Source organism: Martes martes (genome assembly GCF_963455335.1).
Source record: "Martes martes genome assembly, chromosome: X".
In the NCBI taxonomy this organism is placed as follows: Eukaryota; Metazoa; Chordata; class Mammalia; order Carnivora; family Mustelidae; genus Martes; species Martes martes.
Window position 1 is genome coordinate 44,592,773 of NC_137897.1, and position 24,046 is coordinate 44,616,818.

General features: G+C 45.3%; 1 protein-coding gene across 5 annotated transcripts in view; it reads left to right on the forward strand.

Moving 5' to 3' along the window:
• GNL3L (G protein nucleolar 3 like) overlaps positions 1-24,046 on the forward strand; it is a 57,921-nt gene that overhangs the window by 29,750 nt on the left and 4,125 nt on the right. The window contains exons 1-15 of one of the 5 annotated variants that reach the window (XM_080831174.1): positions 1,420-1,499; positions 2,012-2,229; positions 4,205-4,270; positions 10,064-10,104; positions 11,038-11,145; positions 12,111-12,227; positions 12,950-13,033; positions 13,410-13,545; positions 14,457-14,560; positions 16,271-16,415; positions 19,371-19,458; positions 19,980-20,154; positions 20,241-20,383; positions 20,705-20,841; positions 22,667-22,794. In XM_080831174.1, coding sequence (XP_080687300.1) covers positions 4,252-4,270; positions 10,064-10,104; positions 11,038-11,145; positions 12,111-12,227; positions 12,950-13,033; positions 13,410-13,545; positions 14,457-14,560; positions 16,271-16,415; positions 19,371-19,458; positions 19,980-20,154; positions 20,241-20,383; positions 20,705-20,841; positions 22,667-22,794 — 1,425 coding nt within the window. In that variant the 5' untranslated portion in view covers positions 1,420-1,499; positions 2,012-2,229; positions 4,205-4,251. Of the gene's footprint in view, positions 1-1,419; positions 1,500-2,011; positions 2,368-4,204; positions 4,271-10,063; positions 10,105-11,037; positions 11,146-12,110; positions 12,228-12,949; positions 13,034-13,409; positions 13,546-14,456; positions 14,561-16,270; positions 16,416-19,370; positions 19,459-19,979; positions 20,155-20,240; positions 20,384-20,704; positions 20,842-22,666; positions 22,795-24,046 lie in introns of those variants that run through there. The other 4 variants (XM_080831173.1, XM_080831175.1, XM_080831176.1 and 1 more) reach the window with 4 other exon arrangements.

The window sequence follows — 24,046 nt, forward strand, 5'->3', positions numbered from 1 at the left end:
GTTTTCTTCCCATAACTAATCACCATTCTGCATTTTCTATTTAATTCTCTTTTAAAAATATTGTTTATATATTTATATAATCTATAAATAATTTAGTACATTGTTTTCTAGATTTAAAAAGTCTATATAGGGGTACCTGCCTGATTAAGTCAGTAGAGCACCCAGCTCTTGATCTTGGGGTCATATGGGTTCAAGCCCCACATGAGGTGTACAGATTACTTAAAAATTTTTAAAAATCTACATAAATGTCTCATATTTCATATATCCTTCTATAATTTATATTTTATCTCAGCACTGTTTTTTTGAAATTTATCTAGGTTGATATATACAACTCAATTTCATTTTTTCTGCTGCTGTACAGTATTCTATTGTATGGCTATACTGCTATTTATTCATTCTCCTATTGGTGAACTTTTAGATTGTTCAGATTTTTTTCTGTATCATAAACAGTTATGCATTGAATATTCTTGCTCATGCCTCCTTGTGCATATGTGTAAGAATTTCTCTAGGACTTTAAAGTCTAGAGGTTAAATATATCTTTACCAGTAGAATTGCTGGGTCCCAGGGCCCACCTTCAACTATTCTGGATAATTTCCTAATTGTTTTCCAAAGTAGTAACACCAATTTCTTTCTTATCAAGGATTTCACTGCATTTTTTCCTTATAATTTGCACATTTGGGACTTCGTTGAGAAAGTCTTTGCCCAGTTGTAGGTGACAAAGATAATTCTGCACCATCTTATATGGAAGTAAGTAGGAATCCAGTTTTTTCTCTCCTTATAGTGAGCCAAATTTCCCAGTGCTATTTATGAAATTGTCCATTTCCCATTGATTTGTGGTGCAGGCCTACAAACTCACACATTTCACATATATTTGCTGAAGCCTGATTTGAACCAGTCTTGTGCTGGGTCCTGTTGAGGTCTCTAAGATATATGGCCCCTAGTCTCAGGAGGTGAGGCTGCATCTCCATTTATGTGGAGATGCATCCAAATAAATGATTACAGCATTAAGGGATAAATGCAGAAAGGTGTTCTCAGTTTCTAACTCAGCTGGGAAAGTTCATATAAGTGACGAGAGTTAGGTCTTAAAGAAACAGGAAGAATTTGCTAATGAGTAAGAATTTGCTGATGAATAAGGGAGAAGGTGGTTAGGGCTCGTATGGAGTCCCCAGTTTTGTGATCTCCAGGGTGAGAGGTTTGATGCCTTTCATCAACGTAGGGGCAGTGAGTAGTGCATATGCAAGGGGTAGGAGTGGGCAGAGGGAGTCATTTTCTGCTTGGATATTCTGGAAGTGGAGGAACATATCCTAGGGGTAGTGGGGCTGGGCCCTACCCCCAAAGTTTAAGTTTGAGGAAGAGAAGGGGCTGGGATTAAATTACCAGAAAGGAGACATTTTCAGACTAATATTTGCTGTTCTTAAGGGGAGACCTCATTCTCCAGACACGTCAGGAGCTCCTCAAGATGGTTTCTAAAGAAATCCTTGTTTGTTCCCACTTCAGAGGTATATATTCATTCCCTTTTTCATTTGCCATCCTGGGGCCAAAGGGAAGGAGGAAGGAGCGGGGTAGGAGGACAAGGAGGACAAACGGGTGGGAGAGACGTTTAGTTGTTCAGTTTCTGGGTCTGACCATGGATTTGAACTTCCGCATAAAGAGCTGAAAGTGCCTGCCTCAGGGTTTGTCTGGTGCCTTACAAACCAGAAAGGTTGTTGGGAACAGCTAACCAAGTCACTTTTTTTTTGGTGGGGAGCACTCGACAAGACATGTGACCCAGGCGGCCATTTTCCCACACCCTGCCCGTCGCCATCTTCCTTTGTAGACAAAGGGACTGACCCCCGTTCTTCTCTGATGCGGTGATGGTGACTGCTTGGTCACTATGCTCCGGGAACACGCATATTTGAGCCCATGCAGAGGCCCACAGACAAGATCTTGGCTTACAAGTAGATTATATGTCCGCACTAGTCGACCCGCGGCTCCCACCCTACCCCCTCTCGGTTTCTTCCTCACCTCACAGGGCATCAGGGAGGCGGGACCAGCACGCCTGTGGAGTAGGAGTGGCGGGCGCGAGCCGTCAATCCGAAGCCCCGCCCCTTGGGAGGGGGAAGCAAGGCGGGCAAATCAGCGCCGCAAGGCTGGGATCCGGAAGTCGGAGCCTAGCGGCTCGAGCGCAGCCTGCAGACCAACCCTATCGTTGTGCCATTCTCTCCCGTCTGATCCCCGCCGGAAGTGGAGGTAAGAGACGACTCTCCTCTTTTCCCATTGTGAGCGCTCTCTCAGCCAGCTGCGCGGTGAGGATCGTGTGTTTAAGGTGGGAGCTAGAAGTGTCTTCCAGCCTGGAATGGACAGATAGAGAACCGGCTCTCATCCATGGTAGGTAGAAGGGCCCAGATGAGGAACAGGGATTGCTCCGCAAATGGGCATGTGCCTAAATGCACTCTCGCTGGGTAAAGGAGCACGGTCCCACCCCATCCAGGCAGGTGTACATCCCTAGAGTGAGTCCCCATTATGGAAAATCAAACCTGACTCCTCACCCCACCCCATAAGGAGGCGCTGGTTTGCCGAATTTGTAAAGGCCCGGCCCCAAAAATGCCCTGCAGCAAAGAGAAACAATCCCTAACCCCCGAATGTTGTCAGATCTGCCCCTTATGGGGCCCCCCGCGGTGGAGAGGCTCAGATTTGTTCTCCTTTTGAGGTAAACAAAGATCATCCCTCCCTTCCTCCTTCCCCAAAGATTTGGAATCACCAAAAGTAGCAAATGAGAGACAGCCTCCCCCCCCCACCACCAAGGGAGCAGAGAGGTGCAGCCCCCCTCCGCAGTGTTGAGAGGCAGTGACATCACTGATCACCGTACATATTTTGTGTGTGTGAGCTCCCCCCTTACCCAAGGTAGAGGAGCTCAAATCTCTTTTTCTCCATGCAGGGTAACCGCCCCCCTCTCTGCAAAGTGTAAGGGCTGATCCACTGAATTTATAGCTGTGTTCCTTCCATGCGGAGAACCAGAGGTCCTGTTCCTATCAGTGTTAGCACACTGCTGACTTCAACCCATATAAAAGATAAACAGATTGTTCCCCATCCCATCCCTATGGAAGGGTTTAGAATAGCCCACAGCAGGCAAGGTACAGACCCCATTCATGAAAAACTGTCTAACTCCCTCTCCCTGCTTTGTTAGTCTGTCAACTAATGTCACCTTGTAGTGGAGACAGGCATATCATCTTCCCTTCACCCCAGCCCTCCCAAGGGTAAAGAGACCCAGGACTCCTCCCCACCAACTTAGAGATGTGCAGAACTGCACTTTTCTCCCATATGGCAGAGATGCATATAGCCACTGTGCTGGTTTTCCTAGTTCCTCTACACCCCAGAGTAGAGCAGCAGAAGGCATCTCCTTACCCCCACTCACCAAGGAACAGACCCCAACCACACATGCAGGCATACACTCTCCCCTCCCACCGACCAAGATTTTGCACTGACTCCTAGCTTTAGTTTAATAAAAACAGATTAAAAGCGTTGTTCTGGGGGCGCCTGGGTGGCTCAGTGGGTTAAAGCCCCTGTCTTCGGCTCAGGTCATGATCCCAGGGTCCTGGGAACGAGCCCCGCATCGGGCTCTGTGCTCAGCAGGGAGCCTGCTTCCCCCCCTCTTTCTGCCTGCCTCTCTGCCTATTTGTGATCTCTGTCTGTCAAATAAATAAATAAATAAAATCTTTAAAAAAATAAATAAAAGCGTTGCTCTGCAGTCCCTTTTCCTTAAGGTAGACTCCTGGTATCTATCTGTCTTTCCCCCTACTTCCAGGGTAGATCAGATACAGAACCCCCTACTTGGGAAAGGAGGTACTATTAATATGTAGAAACAGGCCATCCTTGTACACCCCATCCCCTTAGCATGGAGAGGGTTAGTACTAAGGTATATAACACTACAGGGTGGAGCATTGAGGACCAAGGATTTCATCTGATAAATTGAGGCACTGTCTTCACCCAGGAAGAGAGGTTTAGATTTAGCTTCCTTTTGGATAGTGTGATGCTGCTTTCCCTGTGTAGACAGTTACACCAGGCCCTAACTCCATTACAGCCTCTTCTCCTAGTTTCTCCAGTTGTTAGGGCTTCCTTATCAAGTTCTTTGCACATTTCATTTTGCCTGTAGGGGGCTTGGAAGAGGGCTTGTGGCATGGTGGTCCCCCCACCTGTCTTCACATTGGTTCTTCCATTCTGACAGGAAGAAGGCCTGCAGATTTGAACCTACCTGCTTTCAAGTCAGTCATCATGATGAAACATAGACACAGTGAGTTTCTTTTATCACCCCCTCCCAGTGCTAAGTTTTAATGACTATTTGTGGTATTTCATGGCAACTTTTTAAAAATTATTCTTTAAATTTCTTAAAAAAATTTTAATTCCAGTATAGTTAACATAAAATGTTATGTTAGTTCTAGGTGTACAATATAGTGATTCAGCGCTTCCATACATCACCCAGTGCTCACTACAAGTGCACTCCTTAATCCCCATCACCTATTTCCCCCATTCCCCCCACCTCTCCTCTGGTAAGCATCAGTTTGTTCTCTGTAGTTAAGAGTCTGTTTCTTGGCTTGTCTCTCTTTCTTTTTTTTTTTTTTAACCTTGCTCATTTGTTTTGTTTCTTAAAATTCCACATTTGAGTGAAAGCATATGGTATTTGTCTTTCTCCGACTTATTTTGGCTTAGCATTATATTCTTATACACTTATTTGGCTTAGCATTTTACCCTCTTACTCTGTCCATATTGTTGCAAATGGCAAGATTTCATTCTTTTTTATGGTTGAGTAATAGTCTGTTGGATATATACACCTCATCTTTATCCATCCATCAGTTGAGGGGAGGTGCCTCATGGTGCAGCTAGCTACTTGAGCTTGGGCTCTTTCCATAATTTGGTAATTGTAGATAATGTTGCTATAAATATTAGGGTGCATGTATCCCTTTGAATTAGTGTTTTTGTATTTTTTTTTGTAAATACCCAGTAGTGTGATCACAGGATCATAGGTTAGTTCTGTTTTTAAAAAATTGCTCAGTATGGCATGGGGGGATGGGGCAAAATGGGTGAAGGGGAGTGAGAGATAACAGGCTTTCAGTTACGGAATGAATAAGTCTTGGGATTAAAAGCTACAGTATAGGGAATAGAGTCAGTGGTATTATAGCACTGTATGGTGACAGATGGTGGCTGTACTTGGGGTGAGCAGAGCATAATGCATAGACTTAGACTTATCTTGTGGAATCACTATGTTGTATGCCTGAAACTAATATAACATTGTGTGTCAACTATGCTAAAATAATAATTAAAAAAAACTCAAAAAATTGCTCAGTATGTACCAGATCATTTACTCTGTATTCTACATATGGTATCATTGTTGTCTTCCCAACTTCTTTGGGGGTGGTGTTCCCCTTATCCCCCATTCCCATTTTACAGTTGAGGAAACTGAGACTCAGCACAGTTAACTGACTTGATCTGAGGTGAATAGCAGTAAATACCAGTGAGGACAAATTGCTGTTCTTTTTGCCTTCGAGGTGCTTTTCTTCCCTTCTACCTCATTCTTCAACCGGATAACTCTTGCTAATTTTTCAGATTTCAACTTACACATCACTTCCTCTAGGAATCTCTCCCATTAAGCTTCTCTCTTGGTTTCCATGGTCTGTGCCCCTAAGAACTGGGGCTATTGACACTGTATAAATGGGTCTTTCTCCTCCACCGCACTGTTAACTTCTCATTCATACCTGGTTTATCTTTTTGTCTCAAGGGCCCAGCATACCTGGTCATAGCTATTTGGTACTTACTGTGTGCCAGGCACTGGAATGTCTCCGTAGTGCTCTTCCTCCCACTATGCTTAAAGCTTACAGAGAGAGACAAATGTGATACATGACTTTCCTGTGTAAGAGGGAAGGCAAGGGTATTAGGGCAGGTCTGGTTCTGTGCTTCCTGCCTTTATCTTGCTGTAATCCGCATAGAAAATGACAACATAGACTAGACAAGACTTGTGCAACCCAGTGACCCCATACTCTGTGTGAATGGTGGCCCTGCCTGTGTGGGCTTGGTGAAAAAAAATTCAATACACTTATTTTACATAATCATACAAAAATTTCGACAAGAATCGGACTTTGGTTAGGTGACTGCCAAAAGCAAATAATCATTTTTTCCAAGTAACACAAGAAATATGAACAAAATTAATTATATTTTATTTAAGAACATCAAATACCAGAGGACAATAAAATTACTGATAGTGATGAAAAAGATAGTAATTAGCTGGTTAAATGAAGTAGAGTATATGCATACAAAAGAACATTGGCAGTTTATAAAGATTTTATTTATATATGAGAGAGAGAGAGAGAGAGAATGAGCAGGGGGAGCGGCAGGCCAAGGGAGAGGGAGAAGCAGACTCCCTGCTGAGCAGAGAGCCCGATGTGGGGCCCGATCCCAGGACCCTGGGATCATGACCTGAGCTGAAGGTAGACGCTTAACCGACTGAGCCATCCAGGCGCCCAACTATGAGAACGCTGGCAGTTTAAAATAAAGGAAGAAGTGCTGTATGAAAAGATTATATAGAAAGACTATTATATGGAAGAACTATTTGATGGAAAGATCTCCAGGATTTGTTAAGTGAAAAAAGCAAGTTGTCAACAGGAGGACATACTGTTATTTTTCATGGGAGAAAATGGGGGCAAATAAGATTACCTATATTTGCGTTTGCACTAATAAGTGGTTTCTTGTTGCAATGAGGAAAGTGGTTAGGGAAAAGTGTGGACGACCTCTCAAAATACACCTTCTTATTTTGGAACCGTATGACCATTACCTGTTAAAGAACAATCATATACATCTACATGAGTGGGAAAAATTGTGAATATTAAAAAAAGGACTTTACATGTGCTCATAAAACACAGACTGTGATTGGCAAATTGCAATTAAGTAATGATCAGACTAAGTGAAGTGACTGCAGTGGAAGGTGGGGGAGGTGCCTCATGGTGCAGCTGTCTGAGCTCTCAGCAATACCTTGGACCCAAATGGTAATGATAATGGTCAAATCTGGTGCGGTTATTGAGGAGCCCTGCAAGGAGTGTTTTCTCCTTACTAAGTGATGTATTTTTTTTTTTAATTGTATCCCTGTATCTGACATAGGCCCTCAGTTTCCAGGGACATTAGGCAGATAGTAATTGTTGAGTAAAATGGCCAGTCCTGGTTCATTCCCAACCTCACATTCTTTTCATTGCAACATGAGTACTTTGGAAGAAAAGGAGACTCCATCGAGGTCTGTTGTTGTTACAGGGAAGTTTGATCTGTGCATATTCATATGTTTGGTCTAATTTCTGCCATTTTATTTTTTATTTTTTGTTTATTTCTTCTTAGTCTTTTATTTATTTACTTTTCAAATTCAAAAAAAATTCCTCCACCAGTGATTATAAAGTTTTTTTTTTAAAGATTTTGTTTATTGATTTGTCAGAGAGAGAGCACGTGGCAGGCAGAGGAGGAAGCTGGTTCCCTGTTGAGCAAGGAGTCCAATGCAGGACTGGATCCCAGGACCCTGGGATCATGACCCAAGCCGAAGGCAGTTGTTTAACTGACTGAGCCACCCAGGTTTCCCCCAGTGATTATAAAGTTATGTTGTAGTTGCATTCATGTTTATATCAGGCATAGTTAAACTTCAGTTTCTCTTGTCACTTTACCAAAGTTAAGTAATAACTATTTTTATCCTATCATTCCAAAGTAAGATCATGCTTTCATGATTTTACTTCTTTCCAATCCCTGTTGCTTGATTCCAGGATTTTGTTGAAATAATTTGGTATTTTGGTTCTGAGCTATTTCCTTATGATATGCTTCCTGGTTTTTAAAAATCTTTTCTAAAAATCTATTAGAGTTCTTAGCTATATTAGTAGCATTTTAAAGATTTAATGGTAAGTTTTTAAAAAATTTAATGCTAAGTTTTAATAGATTTCCTGCCCATCATTATTTGTTTCCTTTAGCTTTAGATCTTTATTCTGAGTTAATTTTTGTTTTTGTTGGTATACTTCCTTAAGTACAATTAACTCTTGAACAACATGGGGGTTAGGGCCCCCAAGCCCCTGTGCAGTCAAGAATCAACATAGAACTTTTGATTTCCCAAAAACTTCACTACTAATAGACTACTACTACTGACTGGAAGCCTTACCAGTAACATGAACAGTCTATTAACACGTATTTTGTTAGATGTACTATCTACCATATTCTTCCAATACAAGAAGCTAGAGGAAAGACAGTGTTATTAAGAAAATTGGGAGGAAGAGAAAACACATTTACAGTACTACATGTATTTATATAAAAAAAAATCTGTGTATAAGTGAGTCTGTGGAGTTCAAACTCAAGTTGTTCAAGGGTCATCTCTAGTTTTACCAGAACACAGGTGCTAATCTTTGCATATCTGAAAATGCTTTTTAACTTTGTGTAAGAGTGATCTGTTGCTTAAGTATAGGAATTTAGCTTGGTATGTAGTTCCTTGTTTCAGAACTTTGTCATGGTACGGGGCGCATGGGTGGCGCACTTGGTTAAGCGTCCAGCTCTTGGATTCAGCTCCGGTCGTAATCTCAGGGTTGGGAGATTGAGTCCCTTGCCTGGCTTCATGCTCAGGGCGGAGTCTGCTTCAAATTCTCTCTCCTTCCTCTGCCCCTCCCGCTCATGCTCACTCTTTCTCTCTCTCTCTCTCAAATAAATAACAAATCTTTTTAAAAAAGAACTTTGTAATGGTTATTCTGTCTTAAATGTTAAGAGTTATATATTTGAGAAGGCTGTCTGCTTCTCTTGCTTTTGTTGGAAACTCCTGTTTGGAAGTTTATGAGATTTTCTTTTTATCCTTAGAGTTAAGAATTTTCATCAGGGTATCCCTATGGTATGTCTTTTTTTGTTAGTCTTGGTGTTCCATGAGCCTTTCTAATCTGAACGCTCAAGACTGTTTGCAATTGAAAGAACTTTCATCTGTTATTTTAAAAAATTATTGCTTCTCCATCTGTGCCTTTTTCTCTTTTAGGAACTCCTGTTATTTAGATATCAGCTCTCCTGGGCCCATTCTCCATTTTTTATTTTTACTCATAATTTCCATTTCTTTAGATTTTTGCTTTAAGCAAGCTCTTCTCTTGATCTTCCAGCTTATTAGTTTGGTTATTAATGGTGTCTGTGTTGTTTTTCACTACATCTGTTGAATTTTTATTCAATATTAAGTTTTGAGAATTTTTTTTCTCACACAGTTCCTTTGAGGTATCTTCTTGAATCTCCTTAAGTATTTGCAATAGTATTTAAATTGTGTTTCCTATATTAACTCTGCCTCGGTGTGAACCACCTTAAGTGGTTGGGGAGCATGTTCTCTGGTAATTCCAAGCTGCTCCTATATTTGTTTGTATATATCCAGACCTTCCAGAACCTCCCCCTCTAGAAATTCCTTTAGCCCCCTTGCAGGTAGTAGGAATTAAGGCAGCCATTCTTCCCCGAGAGGCCAGCTGTAAAGGGGATGGCAGATGGGACTTCTCATGAAGAGGGTGAGGCCTCTTAAGTTCTTGGGCTTTGTTTAGATGTGATTGAAGAAGATGAGCTCTCTCTTCCTTATATCCAAGGGAGGCCACATTTTGGCTAAACAGGGTAAGTCCCTTTGGAGGTAATGGTCTGAGTAGGGTCAGCAGGAAGGAGCAGTTCTCTCCCCATGTGCTGAGGGCATCTGCCCTGGCTTAGCCACCTGGGACTCCTTAGATCACCTTCCCATGCCATCAGCCCCCAACTTGAACTTGGTGCAGCAATTATTGAGTTGCCCCCAGCCAGAAGTTAGGGGAGAGAGAACAGTTAAAAGCAAGCACTCTTCACAGTAACTCTTCACAGGATTCCCATAAGCATTTTTTCAGTCTGCATTGAAATAATGTCTCAAACATTTTATCCAGTACTTCCTCTGACCTTGTTGCTGTTATCTCCATGTCTTTGTTGTTCTGGACCTGGACAGACACGGTGTCTCAGTCTTCCTTAGGTTCCCAGTGTGGCCTGGCTTTGATTAGGGTATAAACAGATGTTGGGTAGGTGGATAATGGCTTTTTTTTTTTTGTAGAAAATAAAAAACCAGGTAAAGGTTCCAAAGGCTGCAAGAAGGTAAGTTGGCTTGACCCTCAGGTAAGGTATACCCCTTGTTAGGGGTAGGGTCAGAAACAGGTTCCCTGCCCTAGAAGGGGTCTAGAAACCCCAGTAGATGTTGGGTCATTCCAGACAGAGCAGCAAATTGGAATCAGAGGATCTGGCTTTCCCTCCCTCTCTGGTTGGCTGTAGTAGGGAATCAGTAGCATTTATTAAGTTTCTACCACAAGCCATGTGCTGCTTTGTGCTTGAGTTACCTTCGTGTAGGGATCACCCTATTTTTAAGATGAAGAAACGGAGTCTCGGTGAGAAAGTTCCTAGGTTCAAGGTAGCACAGCTGGGACTTGAGTCTGTCTGATTGCCAAGTCCCTGATGCTCTTGTTGAGGAGGGAGGCCAAAACATAATTGCCTCCAGCTCTTGGTCTTGCTAAGAAAGGTGGAGACAGATAAGATAGGCCAGAGCAGTGGTTCTCAAATTTTAACATGGTTAAAGTTCTCAAACCTAAACCAACCCTCTGGTGATTACCCAGAATTACCTGGAGGGCTGGTTAAGACACAAATTGCTGCTGCGCCTCACCCTTGAGTTTCTGATTCCTTAGGTCTGTTGTGGCATCCCGTAATTCGTATTTCTAACCAGTTGCCAGGTGATGGTGCTGCTCTGGTCCAAGAACCATACTTTGAGAGCTACTTTAGTATTTCCCTTGGCCTTTACTTGGGAAACTTTTCCATTTGCCCTCACCTTTCTTTGAGTTCTTCAGTCAGTCCCTGCCTAGGAGAGGGAGAGTCTCTTTTTAGCCAGATGGGCAGACCTCTGAGGACAGAGCCCTTCTTTTTGCTTATTCCTCTCTTTTCCCTACAACTACATTTTTGAGCAGCTTTAACCCTCCAGGAAGAGTGATTTCCATGGGTCCATTAGCTCTGTTTGATTGTTGCCTTTTGTATGGTGACCAGCCTGCAAAACAGAATGGAAAGAAAGCAGCTTCCAAGGTGGCCTCTGCTCCCCAGTTTGTTCACTCCAATGACCATGCCAGTCGGGAGGCTGAATTAAAGAAGAAGAGGGTAAGCCCTTGACCTTGGGGGAGGAAGAGGGCCTGGCCTGACTGCCAGGTCCACAGAAGTGGTAACTGGAAGGGCAAAGACCAGAGTTGTTAGGGTTTTTTTTTTAAATTTTATTTATTCATTTGACAGAGCACAAGTAGGCAGAGTAGCAGGTGGAGGGAGAGGGAGAAGCAGGGTCCCCACTGAGCAAGGAGCCAGATGTAGGGCTTATCCCAGGACCCTGGGATCATGATCTAAGCCAAAGACAGTCACTTAACCAGCTGAGCCATCCAGGTGCCCCAAGAGTTGTTTGTGGAAGAGGGAAGGCTGTTTGTGGAAGAGGGAAGAAAAGGTGGTCACTTTGATACTTGATTTAGTGTCTCTGTTTGCTTATCTCTCCCTCACCTCCCAGTCCATTGCTGCCCTGCTGTGTTCCCACTGCTCCACTGAAACCTCTCCTGTCAACCTCACCAGTTCATTCTGTGACCTCACACTCATGGATAGTCTCCTTCCAACATTTCATGCCAATTGTCAGGATTTGAGACCATGCTTTCTTTGAAGCACTCTCACTTTGATTTTCTTGTTATCTCCCTCTCCTGGATGTCCTCCTTCCTCTTTCCCAGTCTCTTTTGTTCCTTCCTTTTCCTGCTCTTTAGATGACGGAGCATCCCAGGACCTTGTCCTCTTTCTCCCTCTGGTCTTAATTGATTCCTTTGCCTAGAACACATTCTCACTCAGCTTTACATGCCCTCTTTTTATTGTTCTCTGCCACACTTTCCCTTCCTTCATCTTGTTTCCTTTCCTTCAAACCTCTTATCTCCTGCTAACATACCTGCTCTTTCTCTGTATCCCTGCTCCTCCTACCTCTGCCACGTCAACACTGTTTCTTCCCTCTGTCACCTGCTCCCTGTTACTGTAGGTCTCCCATCCCTCCCTTAGGTTATAGACCTAGTCAGCTATAGTCCTGCTGTGTATTCCCTTGTTAGGTTGAGGAGATGAGGGAGAAGCAGCAGGCTGCCCGGGAGCAAGAGAGACACAGACGCAGGACCATCGAGAGCTACTGTCAGGATGTCCTGCAACGCCAGGAGGAATTTGAGCATAAGGTACGAGAATAGCCTTCCCTTCTGGTTCAGACTCATTCGGGTTTGCTCAGAAGCATCTATTGCCTTTACCCTGTGTAAAGATGTGAGATTGTTGCAGGGGGACGTTGGAGATAGGTGCAGAGAAGGCGAGAAACAGTGGGGATGGAGGGAGGGAGCTATGAGAGGGAAGCAGAGAGCCATTTTGAGCCTTCTCTGTGACTGGGCAACCTTGGATAGGTCCTCTCCTAAGCTGGGTCCCAAAGACAGGATTGGGAGTAGAGGAAGGGAGACCTAGGACCAGGGCACAGAGGGAGAGGGAATAAGTATGAGGGAAAGGTTGACAGAGGAGGGTATGTGAAGGGGATACCAACTTCCTCCTTGGACTTATTGCCCTTCTGGCATATATTCTCATTTCACAGAGGATGCACTTTTCAGCTCAAAGTTCCTTTTCTAGCGTAAAGTGCATATTTTGGCTCCCCTATCCCATGTTCCCACATCACATTCCTTCCTCTCACAGGTGCATACTCAGGTCCCTAGCTAGTACTTGAACACATACTTGATAGGCACACATGTGCATCATCTGGTTCCATCCATTCTTTCAGTTTCCAGCTTTATTGGCTGGTCACAGTTACTCTTTGGTGGGCTGGGACTCCCATGGCTCCCACAGCCTGTCATGGTTTCCAAAGCTCTGACTTGTACTCCCTCTACCCTCGCTGGACCATTCTTTCTTTTTTTTCCTTTAGGAGGAAGTTCTGCAAGAATTAAATATGTTTCCTCAGTTGGATGATGAGGCGACAAGGAAGGCTTATTACAAGGAGTTCCGTAAGGTATGGGACCCATTTTTTTAAGGCTCTTTTGGGAGGGCACCAATCCCATCCCATCTTCTCTCCATTTCTATTTTTCCTGATTGAGATGGATACCTTTCTTTTTTTTTTAAGATTTTTTTCATTTATTTGACAGACAGAGATCACAAGTAGGCAGAGAGGCAGACAGAGAGAGAGGAAGGGAAGCAGGCTCCCCACTGAGCAGAGAGCCCAATATGGGGCTGGATCCCAGGACCCTGGGACCATGACCTGAGCCGAAGGCAGACGCTTTAACCCGCTGAGCCATCCAGGCGCCCCAATGGAGACCTTTCTTTTATGGACCTGCGTGATTCATACCCAGTCCTTTCCCTGCCTTCATCCCCTGTTCTTTGTTCTGCAGGTGGTAGAATACTCTGATGTGATTTTGGAAGTCCTGGATGCCAGGGACCCATTGGGCTGCCGCTGCTTCCAAATGGAGGAGGCTGTCCTGCAGGCAGAAGGCAATAAGAAGCTGGTCCTCGTCTTGAACAAGATTGGTGGGTGTTGGGACAGAATTGGGTAAGGCAGGGCAGGGACCAGCCCTTCTTGAAAGACTAGCTCCGACCAGACCCTGAGACTCAGCAGCTCAGTGGTAGTTAAAACAGTTGTGTGAGGTAGGAATTCGTGTTCAGTTTGTAGAGCCAGGAATCTGAGAGGTGAAATCACTTATTTAAAGACATCCACACACATGCACATGCGCATGCACACACACACAGAGTGAAGCAGAAGTTGGGGATGGGGTCCAAGCCTGTCTGCCTTTTAGTCCCTTGTTCTTGCCATTTTGAGCCTTATTGGCCAACCCCAGAGAGTTCCTGTCTGCCCCAAGCTGGAACCCGAAGACTAGGGCAGAAGAGTATATGGGCTCAGGAGTCACTGAGGTCTGGGTCTTATCCCAGTTGTTCTGTCAATTTTCTCTAGGATCTTGGACAAGTTGTGTCACCTGAGAGGTTTCGTTTCTCTAGCTGTAAAATGGGCTGTGATTGTCCCAATCTCACAGGGTCGTTGTGAGAATTAATGATAAAGTGCTTTGTGTATGCATGGTTAGTACTCTACAAATGATAGCCATATTCTTATCAGAGTTATTCTAGACATTTGGCCCAACCTAGAATGATCCACAGAGAGTGAGAAATGCAGTCTTTAGGAAGCCTGGGTTGGAAGGAAAGCATCTGGGACCAAGCAGCTAATTTGCTCATTTTCCCCAGGGGACAGAGGTCCCCTCAGGGAGGGCCAACTGGTCTCCTAGACTAGACTTTCCTTTCTAATTTTAACCTGGGAGCTGGACAGGTACTGATAGGGCCAGGGAGATAAGGAAGTGGGCCTAGCCTTGGGAGTGGGTGGATATATCTTTGGACTGAGCCATTGAAGTGATGTTCTCCTTATTAGTCCTACCTTTTTCTATTTTCCCCAGACCTGGTCCCCAAAGAGGTTGTAGAGAAGTGGCTGGAGTATCTTCGGAATGAATTGCCGACTGTGGCTTTCAAGGCCAGCACACAGCATCAGGTCAAAAACCTGGTAAGCTGGGGCCAGGGTTAGAGGAGTATGACCTGCACTAGGGCCTTCAGCCCTTTGGTAATTGAACTGGGCTTTCAACTTTGAGCTTTTTACCTTACTAGATGGCCTTTTAATACTTGTTTTACTTTACTCCTTCCTATATTTTAGCTTTTTGGAAAAGTTTTTTTTTTTCTTTCCAGATATAAAGGTAGTACATACTGTCCATAGAAAATTTAGAAAATGTAGTTAACTGTTAGCTTTTAAAAACATATGTCTTCATTTTTCTCTAACACAAATCACACTACTTTCTAATTGTATCATTAACACAGAAATACATTTTAGTTGTAAAATACTAAAGTATTACAGAAACATTGATTGTATCTGAGGAGAGAAACTCGGTGCTGGGGGACATTTTTCAACTTTGCTCTAGGTGTAGAACTTACTCTTCATGAAAAAATAAAGTAGAAGAAGTAAAAACAATTACAGACAGCTTTAATATTTTTACCATTACTCTTAATTCTAGGCTCCTTTATCCATACACAGATATAACCACCATTGTTAACTTGGTGTATATCCTTTCAGATATTTTTCTGTGCTTTATATATATGTAGATGTATGTGTAAAGAGAAGGAAGTGTTTGGGAGTTTCCTGTGTGTCATCCTGGGGCTGGCTTTTCCCCCTTGGCAGATTTTTTTAAATAGAGATATACTTTTTTGTTGCTAAATAAAATTAGTTTCCAATTTTTAACCATTAAAACAGTACTTTAGCACATACCCTTGCATATGTTATCTTGGCTGGTGGATGAGTGTTTATATAGGTTGGATACTGAGAGGTGGAGTGGCTATGTATTTTACATTTTCCTAGACACTGACAAATTGCCTCCCTTCCAGTGCTGTACCAGTTTATCTTCCTACCACTGGGGTAGACGGATGTGTGAGAGGGCTTATTTCCCTACATCCTTTCCAACACTTGATATCATTAAGCATTTTAATCTTTACTCATTTGGAAGAACCTGATAACCTCATTTATAATTTTTAGCCTTCTCAATGGCAGAAATGTGATGAGCATCCTTTTCTAACAGCTCTCTTTCATTTGTATTCCACTTTAAGGATCTGTTTCCTTAACCTGTTTCTTACTGATGGATATTTAGCTTAATTTCTATTTTGCATTGCTGTGGTGGGTAAGGAAAGAGGAGGAGGTAGAAAGGCATTCTGGGCAGAGGATGTGGCATCAGGAATAAGGAGATGGAAGCTGGAATGGCCTTGTCTTATGTGAGGAAATAAGGGAAGGTAGGCTGTGGACCAGGGACTGTCTTCCCACCACAGGCAGGGAGGGCAGTGTCCCTCTTTTGTGGATGAGGGCACTGAGCCCCAGAGAAGGGGAGGATTTGATGCACACACATCTGTAAGAGGCAGAGCTGGAACTCAAACCTGGCCTAACTAGAGGCCAGGGTGCCATCCTTTCCATGCTGAGGGAGGCAGGAGATATGTGTGTCTAGAGAGAGGCAGGGACAGAGAAGACTGAAGATGCAATGACAGTGGAAATACAGGCCTTGTATAAGCAGGGAGATGGTAGGTATTCAGGGCCTGTGTGAGAATCCCTCTGCTTCTGCCTTGGGGATCTCAGTGATCACAGGGAGGTGGCCCTGAGAGTTTCACTGAAAGCTAGAAATCTGGACTCAGACTGCGTTTCCCACCTGATGCGTCTTCTGTAATACCCCTTGTTTTCCAGAATCGTTGCACTGTACCAGTGGATCAGGCCTCTGAGTCACTGCTGAAAAGCAAAGCCTGCTTTGGAGCTGAAAACCTCATGAGGGTTTTGGGGAACTATTGCCGCCTTGGTGAAGTGCGCACCCATATCCGTGTGGGTGTTGTGGGTAAGACCTGTGGGGAGGTTGTGCGGCCCAGTCTTCTTCATTGGGTAGGGGTTTCACTGGGCAGAGGATTCTGGGAGCTTTGTGTTACCCCTCTGGGGAAGAGAGAAGTAGTTCAGGAACGGTTTTGTGATTTGTAATATGTATTGGTGAACATAGGAAGGCATACTGAGAGTCACCACCATACATTGAGTGTTAGAACCATGGACCAAATACATAGGGTTGTGCTTGGATTTGGTGCCATCTCATCCTACCAGAGCTGTGGGTGGTGGGAAGGAGGAGTGAACATATCTCTTTGACAGATAAGAACACTGAGGCCCAGAGAAGGGAAAGGGACTTGTGGGGAGCAGCCCTGTGTGAGACAAGGTAGAGCTAATACTCATACCAGAGCATGTCTGGAACCCAGGGCACTGAGGGAAGGATGATGGGAGAGAGAAGAGGGAAGTTGAGAGAAGCAGAGATAGACTATCAGGGAGAGGAAGTAAAGCCAAAAGAGAAGGATATTGGAGAGAGCCGGACACTGAGAAAAAGGTAGAGATATACAGATCTGAATAGACATAGAAAAAGAACTGGGAAATGATGGGATTGGTGAGGAGTAGAAAGGAAGGATGGATTTAAACAACAGAGGCATGCCAAGAGAGGGAGGTGATGATCACAAAAACATACCAGAAGGATATAGAGACCTACAGAGAGAGACATAAGAGGGCTAGATACTTTATGCATGTAGAGAGGCAGACACACAAACCAAAGAAACAATGAGAGAGGGACACCTGGGTGGCTCAGTCGGTTTAGTATCTACTTTTAACTCAGGTCATGATCTGGTCCTGGGATCAAGTCCAACATTGGACCCCTTGCTCAGCAGGGAGCCTGCTTCTCCCTCTGCCTGCCATTCCCCTGGCTTGTGCTCATGCTCTCTCACTCTCTCTATGACAAATAAATAAAATCCTTCAAGAGAAACAATGGAGAGATAGGCAGACACAGATAGACAGATTCCGAGAGTGGTGCACAGGGAAGGAACCAGAACAAAGAGGTAGACATAGAGGAACACACACAGTCCTACAAACACATACAGACCCACAAATATATGTACAGATCCACACTTGTGCAGATATGTCCAGACCCAGAGGCAACACACATGCAGACCCAAGTCCTTTGCACTTACTCACCCCAACTCTGTTTCTTGCAAGCAAATAAAGGCACAGAGAGACACATGTGCTCAGATACACTGGACCCTCAGACTCAGTCGCATCCCTAGAGTCACAGAGGGAGTCAAATACACAAACATGTCTATGATGAGATCGATACATATTCACAGAGAAATAGAGACAGAGGGAGGGCTAGGGATATACAGACAGAGATAGAAGGAAGCACAGTGAAACATGTGCAGAGAGGCATACAAACAGAGACAAGCCCATGGAGAGAAGAAACACAGAAAGAGACTGAGGGAAGTTGGCAAAGAGGGACAGAATTTAAAAAAATGAAATCTTGCCATTTACAATGATGTGGATGGAACTAGAAGCTATTATGCTAAGTGAAATAAGTCAATCAGAGAAAGACAATTATCATATGATCTCACTGATATGTGGAATTTAACAAACAAAATAGGGGATCATAGGGGAAGAGAGGAAAAAAATAAAACAAGACGAGTAAGAGAGGGAGACAAACCATAAGAGACTCTTAATCATAGGAGACAAACAGATTTGCTGGAGGGGAGAGGGGTAGGGGGGATGGAGTACTGGTGATGGGCATTAAGGAGGGCACGGGATGTAATGAGCACCGGATATTATATAGGAATGATGAATCACTGACCTCCACTTCTGAAACTAATAATACCTTATATGTTAATTAATTGAATTTAAATTAAAAAAAGCAAAAAATAAAAAGAGGGGCAGGCAGAATTGATGGGGTGGGGAGAATCAGAAAGGTCAACGGCCAGAATGAGAGACAAAGAGAAAAACCAGTAGAATAAGGTGCTTAGATAGAGCTACACAGAGAAAGAAATACATGATAGAGAAAAAGACTGAGCGGGAGAAAGTAAACATAGAAAAAAGAGTAATATTTAGAATGAGAACAACCAAGAGATATGCACGTGCATGTGTACACACGTGTGCGCGCGCGCACACACACACACACACACACATATACACATTGATGTGCAGAGACTTCCACGCATGGGGGGTACACACACAGGCACATCCATAAGAGAGTTGTCTGTGGGGGCGCCTGGGTGCCTCAGTCAGTTAAGCATCTGCCTTCAGCTCAGGTCATGATCCCAGGGTTCTGGGATCCAGCCCCATGTCAGGCTCCCTGCTCAGTGGGGAGTTTTTTCTTCCTCTGCCTCTGTCCCCCCGCCCCCATGCTAGTGCTCTCTCTCTTGCTCTCTCAAATAAAATCTTAAAAAGAGCGTTATGTGCATAAATTCTGGCATACAGAGAAGGAGAACGGTGAGAACAAGAGACTTGGTGAGGGGGTGGCACACAGACATCCACAGGCCTGGAGGTACTCACAGATGCTTGGACAGAAAACATGCACCACGGGCAGACAGTGGTTCAGAGAGACTGACATCTGGAGAGGGCTCTCCCACTCCCCACCGGGTGAATTTTACATCAGGACAGATGGTTCTCTGTTCCGCAGACATTTCCTCATGTCTGCCTTCTGTTGGATCGTGTTACAGAGGCCTTGCGTTGAGCACCTTTCCCAGGCTGGTTGTAAATGGGAGGTGAGTGTCATTATTGAGAGAGGGACCTGTCTACCCAGTATGCTTACAAATGGAGGAAAGGGGTAGGTAGGCCATGCTGGGGCTTGGTCAGGGCCTGGGATGGAAGACAGGAGGCCAGTCTCTGTTTTTGGATCCCCCATAGCTTGGTCATTGTCCCTGCCTGGGCTGCCCACATACAGGCTGGCCCAAATGCTCCTGAGGGCCCTTCCTGGCCTGAGTCATCTGCTGTTCCTTTGTAGGTCTTCCTAATGTTGGGAAGAGCAGCCTCATCAATAGCCTGAAGCGCAGCCGTGCATGCAGCGTGGGAGCCGTTCCTGGCGTCACCAAGTAAGCACCTCCCTGCTCCCCCGCTCCACAGCTCCTCCACTATACTGTTCCCCCGTTTATCGTGTCTTCAGCCCCTGCCCTTCTCCTTATCTTGGCCCAGCCTCTGATTCTTCCCTGGGCACGGGAGTCTCACTAATAGTCCTCAATGACCTGGTATACCCTAGGTGTGGGCCAGGCAGTGAGCTGGGTGCTTCCTCCTCAGCTCCTTGAAGTCTCTTAGCAGCCATGCAAGATGGGGCTATAGGTAAGCAACTCCACTTTCTGGATGAGGCAGTGGAGGCTCAGAGAATCAGGAGCTTGCTCACTGTCCTGCAGCTCAGTCACCAGTGGCAGGGACTAGAGGAGAATTAGTCCCAGGTCTGTAGGCCCCAGAGCCCCCAGCCCCACATCTCCATCTTCATCAGCGTGCTGTCTGTCCCTCGCCCTTCTCCCAGCTGTGTGCCTGGGGCCTAGGGGATACCAGATACATCCCAGCTCATGAGTGCCTTGCAGTCTCTCTTAGCTCCTCTTTCCTGTCCTAGATTCATGCAGGAGGTCTATCTGGACAAGTTCATCAGGCTGCTGGATGCCCCAGGCATTGTCCCAGGACCGAACTCAGAGGTGGGCACCATCCTGCGCAACTGTGTCCATGTGCAGAAGTTGATAGACCCTGTGACCCCTGTGGAGACCATCCTCCAACGCTGTAACCTGGAGGAGGTACAGAAGACTCTTGCTTGTGCCTTGCTCAGCTCCAAGCGCCCTTCATTTTTCCTCATGGTTTTTTTTCATTCTCTTTTCACCAGATTTCCAACTATTATGGCATCTCTGGATTCCAGACCACCGAGCACTTTCTGACTGCGGTGGCTCACCGCTTGGGGAAGAAGAAGAAGGGAGGCATATACAGTCAGGAGCAGGCAGCCAAAGCTGTTTTGGCTGACTGGGTGAGGTGAGGAGAAGGCTAGGGGTGAGGGTGGACCTGCCGAGAGTCAGGTTCCACAAAGTGGGAGAGGGTGCATCTGTGTTTATTGCGGTGGTGGGGCAGCCTGACATCATGTTTCCTAGGGCAGGGGAAGGCCGAGGCTCCAGATCATGTCCCCATTTGGAATTTGTGGCCAGTGACTATTCAGCAAGTCAGCTTCTTACTGTTCGGAAGCTACTGTGGGTTTTCCTTGTTCTTCATTGTTTATGACTTGGGAACTCATCCTCGCTTTGATTAGTCATTTGTTCTCTTAATGACATCGCCGTTTCCTCCTGTCTCCCAATGCAGCGGGAAGATCAGCTTCTATACACTCCCACCTGCCACTCACACTCTGCCTGCCCATCTCAGTGCTGAGATCATTAAGGAGATGACTGAAGTCTTTGACATTGAGGACACTGAGCAGGCCAATGAAGACACCATGGAATGTAAGTAGGGGCGGGTGGACTGGCCTGCTTGGTACTTTGTCTTGCCCTAGGTGGGAGGCACATAGACCCAGCAACAAATCCCATGTTTGATCTTACCCTGCTATGGCCCTACTCTGGCTTTGGGAAAGTTATTTAACCAACTCTAAGCTTAATGTTTTCTTCCACAAGGTGGAGAATTCTAACCTGGGCCATGCGGGTGGTTGTGGACTCTTGGTAGATAGGAAGGAAAGTCTGCAAAGTACTGTGTACACAGTGAGGTGCTCAGGAAATATGAGGGTCCTTTCCCCATCTCTTGGGACCTGGAGTGGACAAAACACTCTCCAAAACCCCTTCGCTGCCCTAAGCTTTGTCTCAGGTACTGCATGTCTATTCCTAGAGTTTTGTTCTCACCCCCATTGGTGGGGAGGCACTGGAGTCACAGAAAGCTGATATTTCCTGAATGGTGCATGGTCAGTGGCAGGCAGAGGTAGCATTTAAAGCAACTCTTCTGCCCTGTAGTCTAAGACTGTCCCAGCCTGGAGTAGCTAAGTGGTTAAAAGAATGGACTGCCTGGAGTTAAATTCAAGTTTTGTTTCCTGTTAGCTCTGTGATGCTGCATACATTACTTCATTTCTCCAAGTCTCAATGGCATCATCTATAAAATGGAGACAGTAGCACTCACCCAGTAAGATGGTCATGAAGACTAATTTAATATGTAGAAACACAGCAGTGCTGGCTTTGAGTACGTGTTTGGTGAATATTAGTTGTTATTATGGTGATCATTTGCTGGGGTACAGAGATGTGGCTTTGAGAAACTCCTATAGGAAATTTGTTCTCTTCAGGTACTACCATCTGCGACTTTGTCTTATGACTTCTCCTTCCTTCTCTGCCTCACCTCAGAAAGGTGCCCTGTGCTCTCTGGGCCTGTCTGTAGACACTCGGGCATTGGAAGTAGCCCTGGCTGGCCTGGCTTCTTGTTTCTCTGTTTCTCTTGAGGGCCACTAGCTTTCCTTCTCAGGGCCTTCTAGTGTCCTTAGATTACAGATGAGGACAAGAGGACTTGCCTGCTTCAGACTTTATTCCCTAGGTGGTTTCTGGCAAGTCCATTCTCTTTCTGAATTTTACTTCTCTCTTCTACCACGTGGGTAGTTGGGATGAATTAGAGTGCATGTTCCTATGATGATGCTTGACCCTGGCTGCATGTGAGGGCAAGAGGGGCTCCATCACTGAGAACATGCTTTGGCAAAAGATAGAGGTCTGGAAAATTGAGGAGAGGGAGAGGTTAATGGTGAGAGTTTCCTAGGGGAGTTGGCCCTAGTGTTGGATCTTGAAGAGTGAGTAGGAATTAGAGGAAGGGGATGGGGGCAAAGTTTAGAAGTAGGGGGGAGGGTAGCATGGGCCCAGGGCAGTGTGTACATTAATGGTTTGCAGTGGAGGCCAGCTCCAGGCAAGGGGCCAGAGGGAAGGGGAGAGAGGCCTCGTCCTGGGAAGGAAACCCAGTGGTTGCCATTTACTGAGCAGTGTCTCAGGCCAGTGCGTTTCAGGTATCCTCTGCTGTGACAGCAGCCCCATGTCATAGGCTTGTGGTATTCTCATTTTCTTGATGAGGAAGCTAAGGCTCCAAGACCAGCTCCCAGCAGGCGAATGCCCTACTGCAAGACCCATGTCTTTAATCCTTTGTCATGTGGCCTCCCATCAGGAATGAAAGAGCATTCTCTCCCAAATCCCTTGGGCAGTGTCCACATATCCTTTCTACTGAGGCCTGAACGGGTTGGTGGGGGGGCCGGCAGGAGGGCTGGCAGCAGGGAGGAATTGGGCTCTGACAGTGGTGTTGGTTGTGTTAAAGGCTTGGCCACTGGAGAAGCAGATGAACTGTTGGGTGACATGGATCCGCTTGAAATGGAGATTAAGTGGCTCCATTCTCCGATGATGAAAATAGCAAATGCCATGGAAAATAAAACCACTGTGTACAAGGTACCCATCCCCTTTCTTCATGGTAACCCTCTCCTCTACCCAGGGCTCTGGGGAGTGGTTGGTCCCTTCTGCCTGGCTTCCACAGGGTATGCCTGTAAGGGTGGGGAATGTGGGTCATTCATTCACTCCCTGTGGGCCCCGTGGGCATCAGGTGTGTGCATCCTTTACCAGGCAATGGCAGGTCCAAGGAGGAGGCATGCTCTCTCAAGTAGCTTTTCCATCCTGGCTCCAGCCTAGAAAACAGGTATCCCTATTCAGCCACTCAGTTGTTCAAGTTGCAAACCTGGGTACCCCTGATTCTTCCCTCCAGCTAGCATCCAGTATACCAGACGGTCAGTCAGCAAGTCCTGTGGCTTCTCCCTCCTATGTCCGTTGAGAAGCTATCAGCTTCTTATAGTCCCTGCCATTTCTATATGCCTAGTCTAAGTTTCTAACCCTTTCTCACCTTAACATATGTGCCATGGTTTCTAATTGCACAATTTGGCCATGTCACCTCACCTGTCATGGCTCCCCAGTATCTCTGTGATCAAGTCAGTATGCCTGCTTATGATTCCTGGAGGCTTTTTCAGCTGCTTCTGCCAGTCTCCCTGTCTCTGCCCTTCAGGAGGTCACAGTTTAATGGGTTTCACATACAGACCTCTGCACTGTTACAGGAGACAGACAGACTAGGGGTGAGGGCAGAGGCTGGGAAAGCATGGATCCAAGGGCCCTAACCTATACTACTTGTGGGTCAGGGAAGTCTCCCTGAAGGCCTTGATCCTTGTGCCACTTCTTGGAGGCTGAGGAATTCTCTGGATGAGTCAGGCAGTGGCCTGTGGCTAGAAGCTCAGATGGTGCTTATGCTGAGGCCCAAAGAGGAGAGAGAGTGGTGTTTTGGGGAAACGTTAGTGCTATGGGGTAGTTGGAGTGAGAGTGGAGGCAAGGAGAGATGAATCTGGAATCAGATCATAGCAGTCCTTGAGTTAGACCTTAAACCAGGGGTATTAGGAAAACACTGACAATTGGTTATTTTTTTCTGTCAAAGGGTTTTCTATTTTTTCCCCATTTTGTTTATTTAAAATATTTTTCATATTTTATATTTTTTATAAAAAAGATACCTTTTGGCGCCTGGGTGGCTCAGTTGTTGAGCATCTGCCTTTGGCTTGGGTCATGGTCCCAGGGTCCTGGGATCAAGCCCCGCATCGGGCTCCCTGAAAAAAAAAAAAAAAGATACCTTTTATTTATTTTTTGACTAGGTAGTATGTGTAGGTGG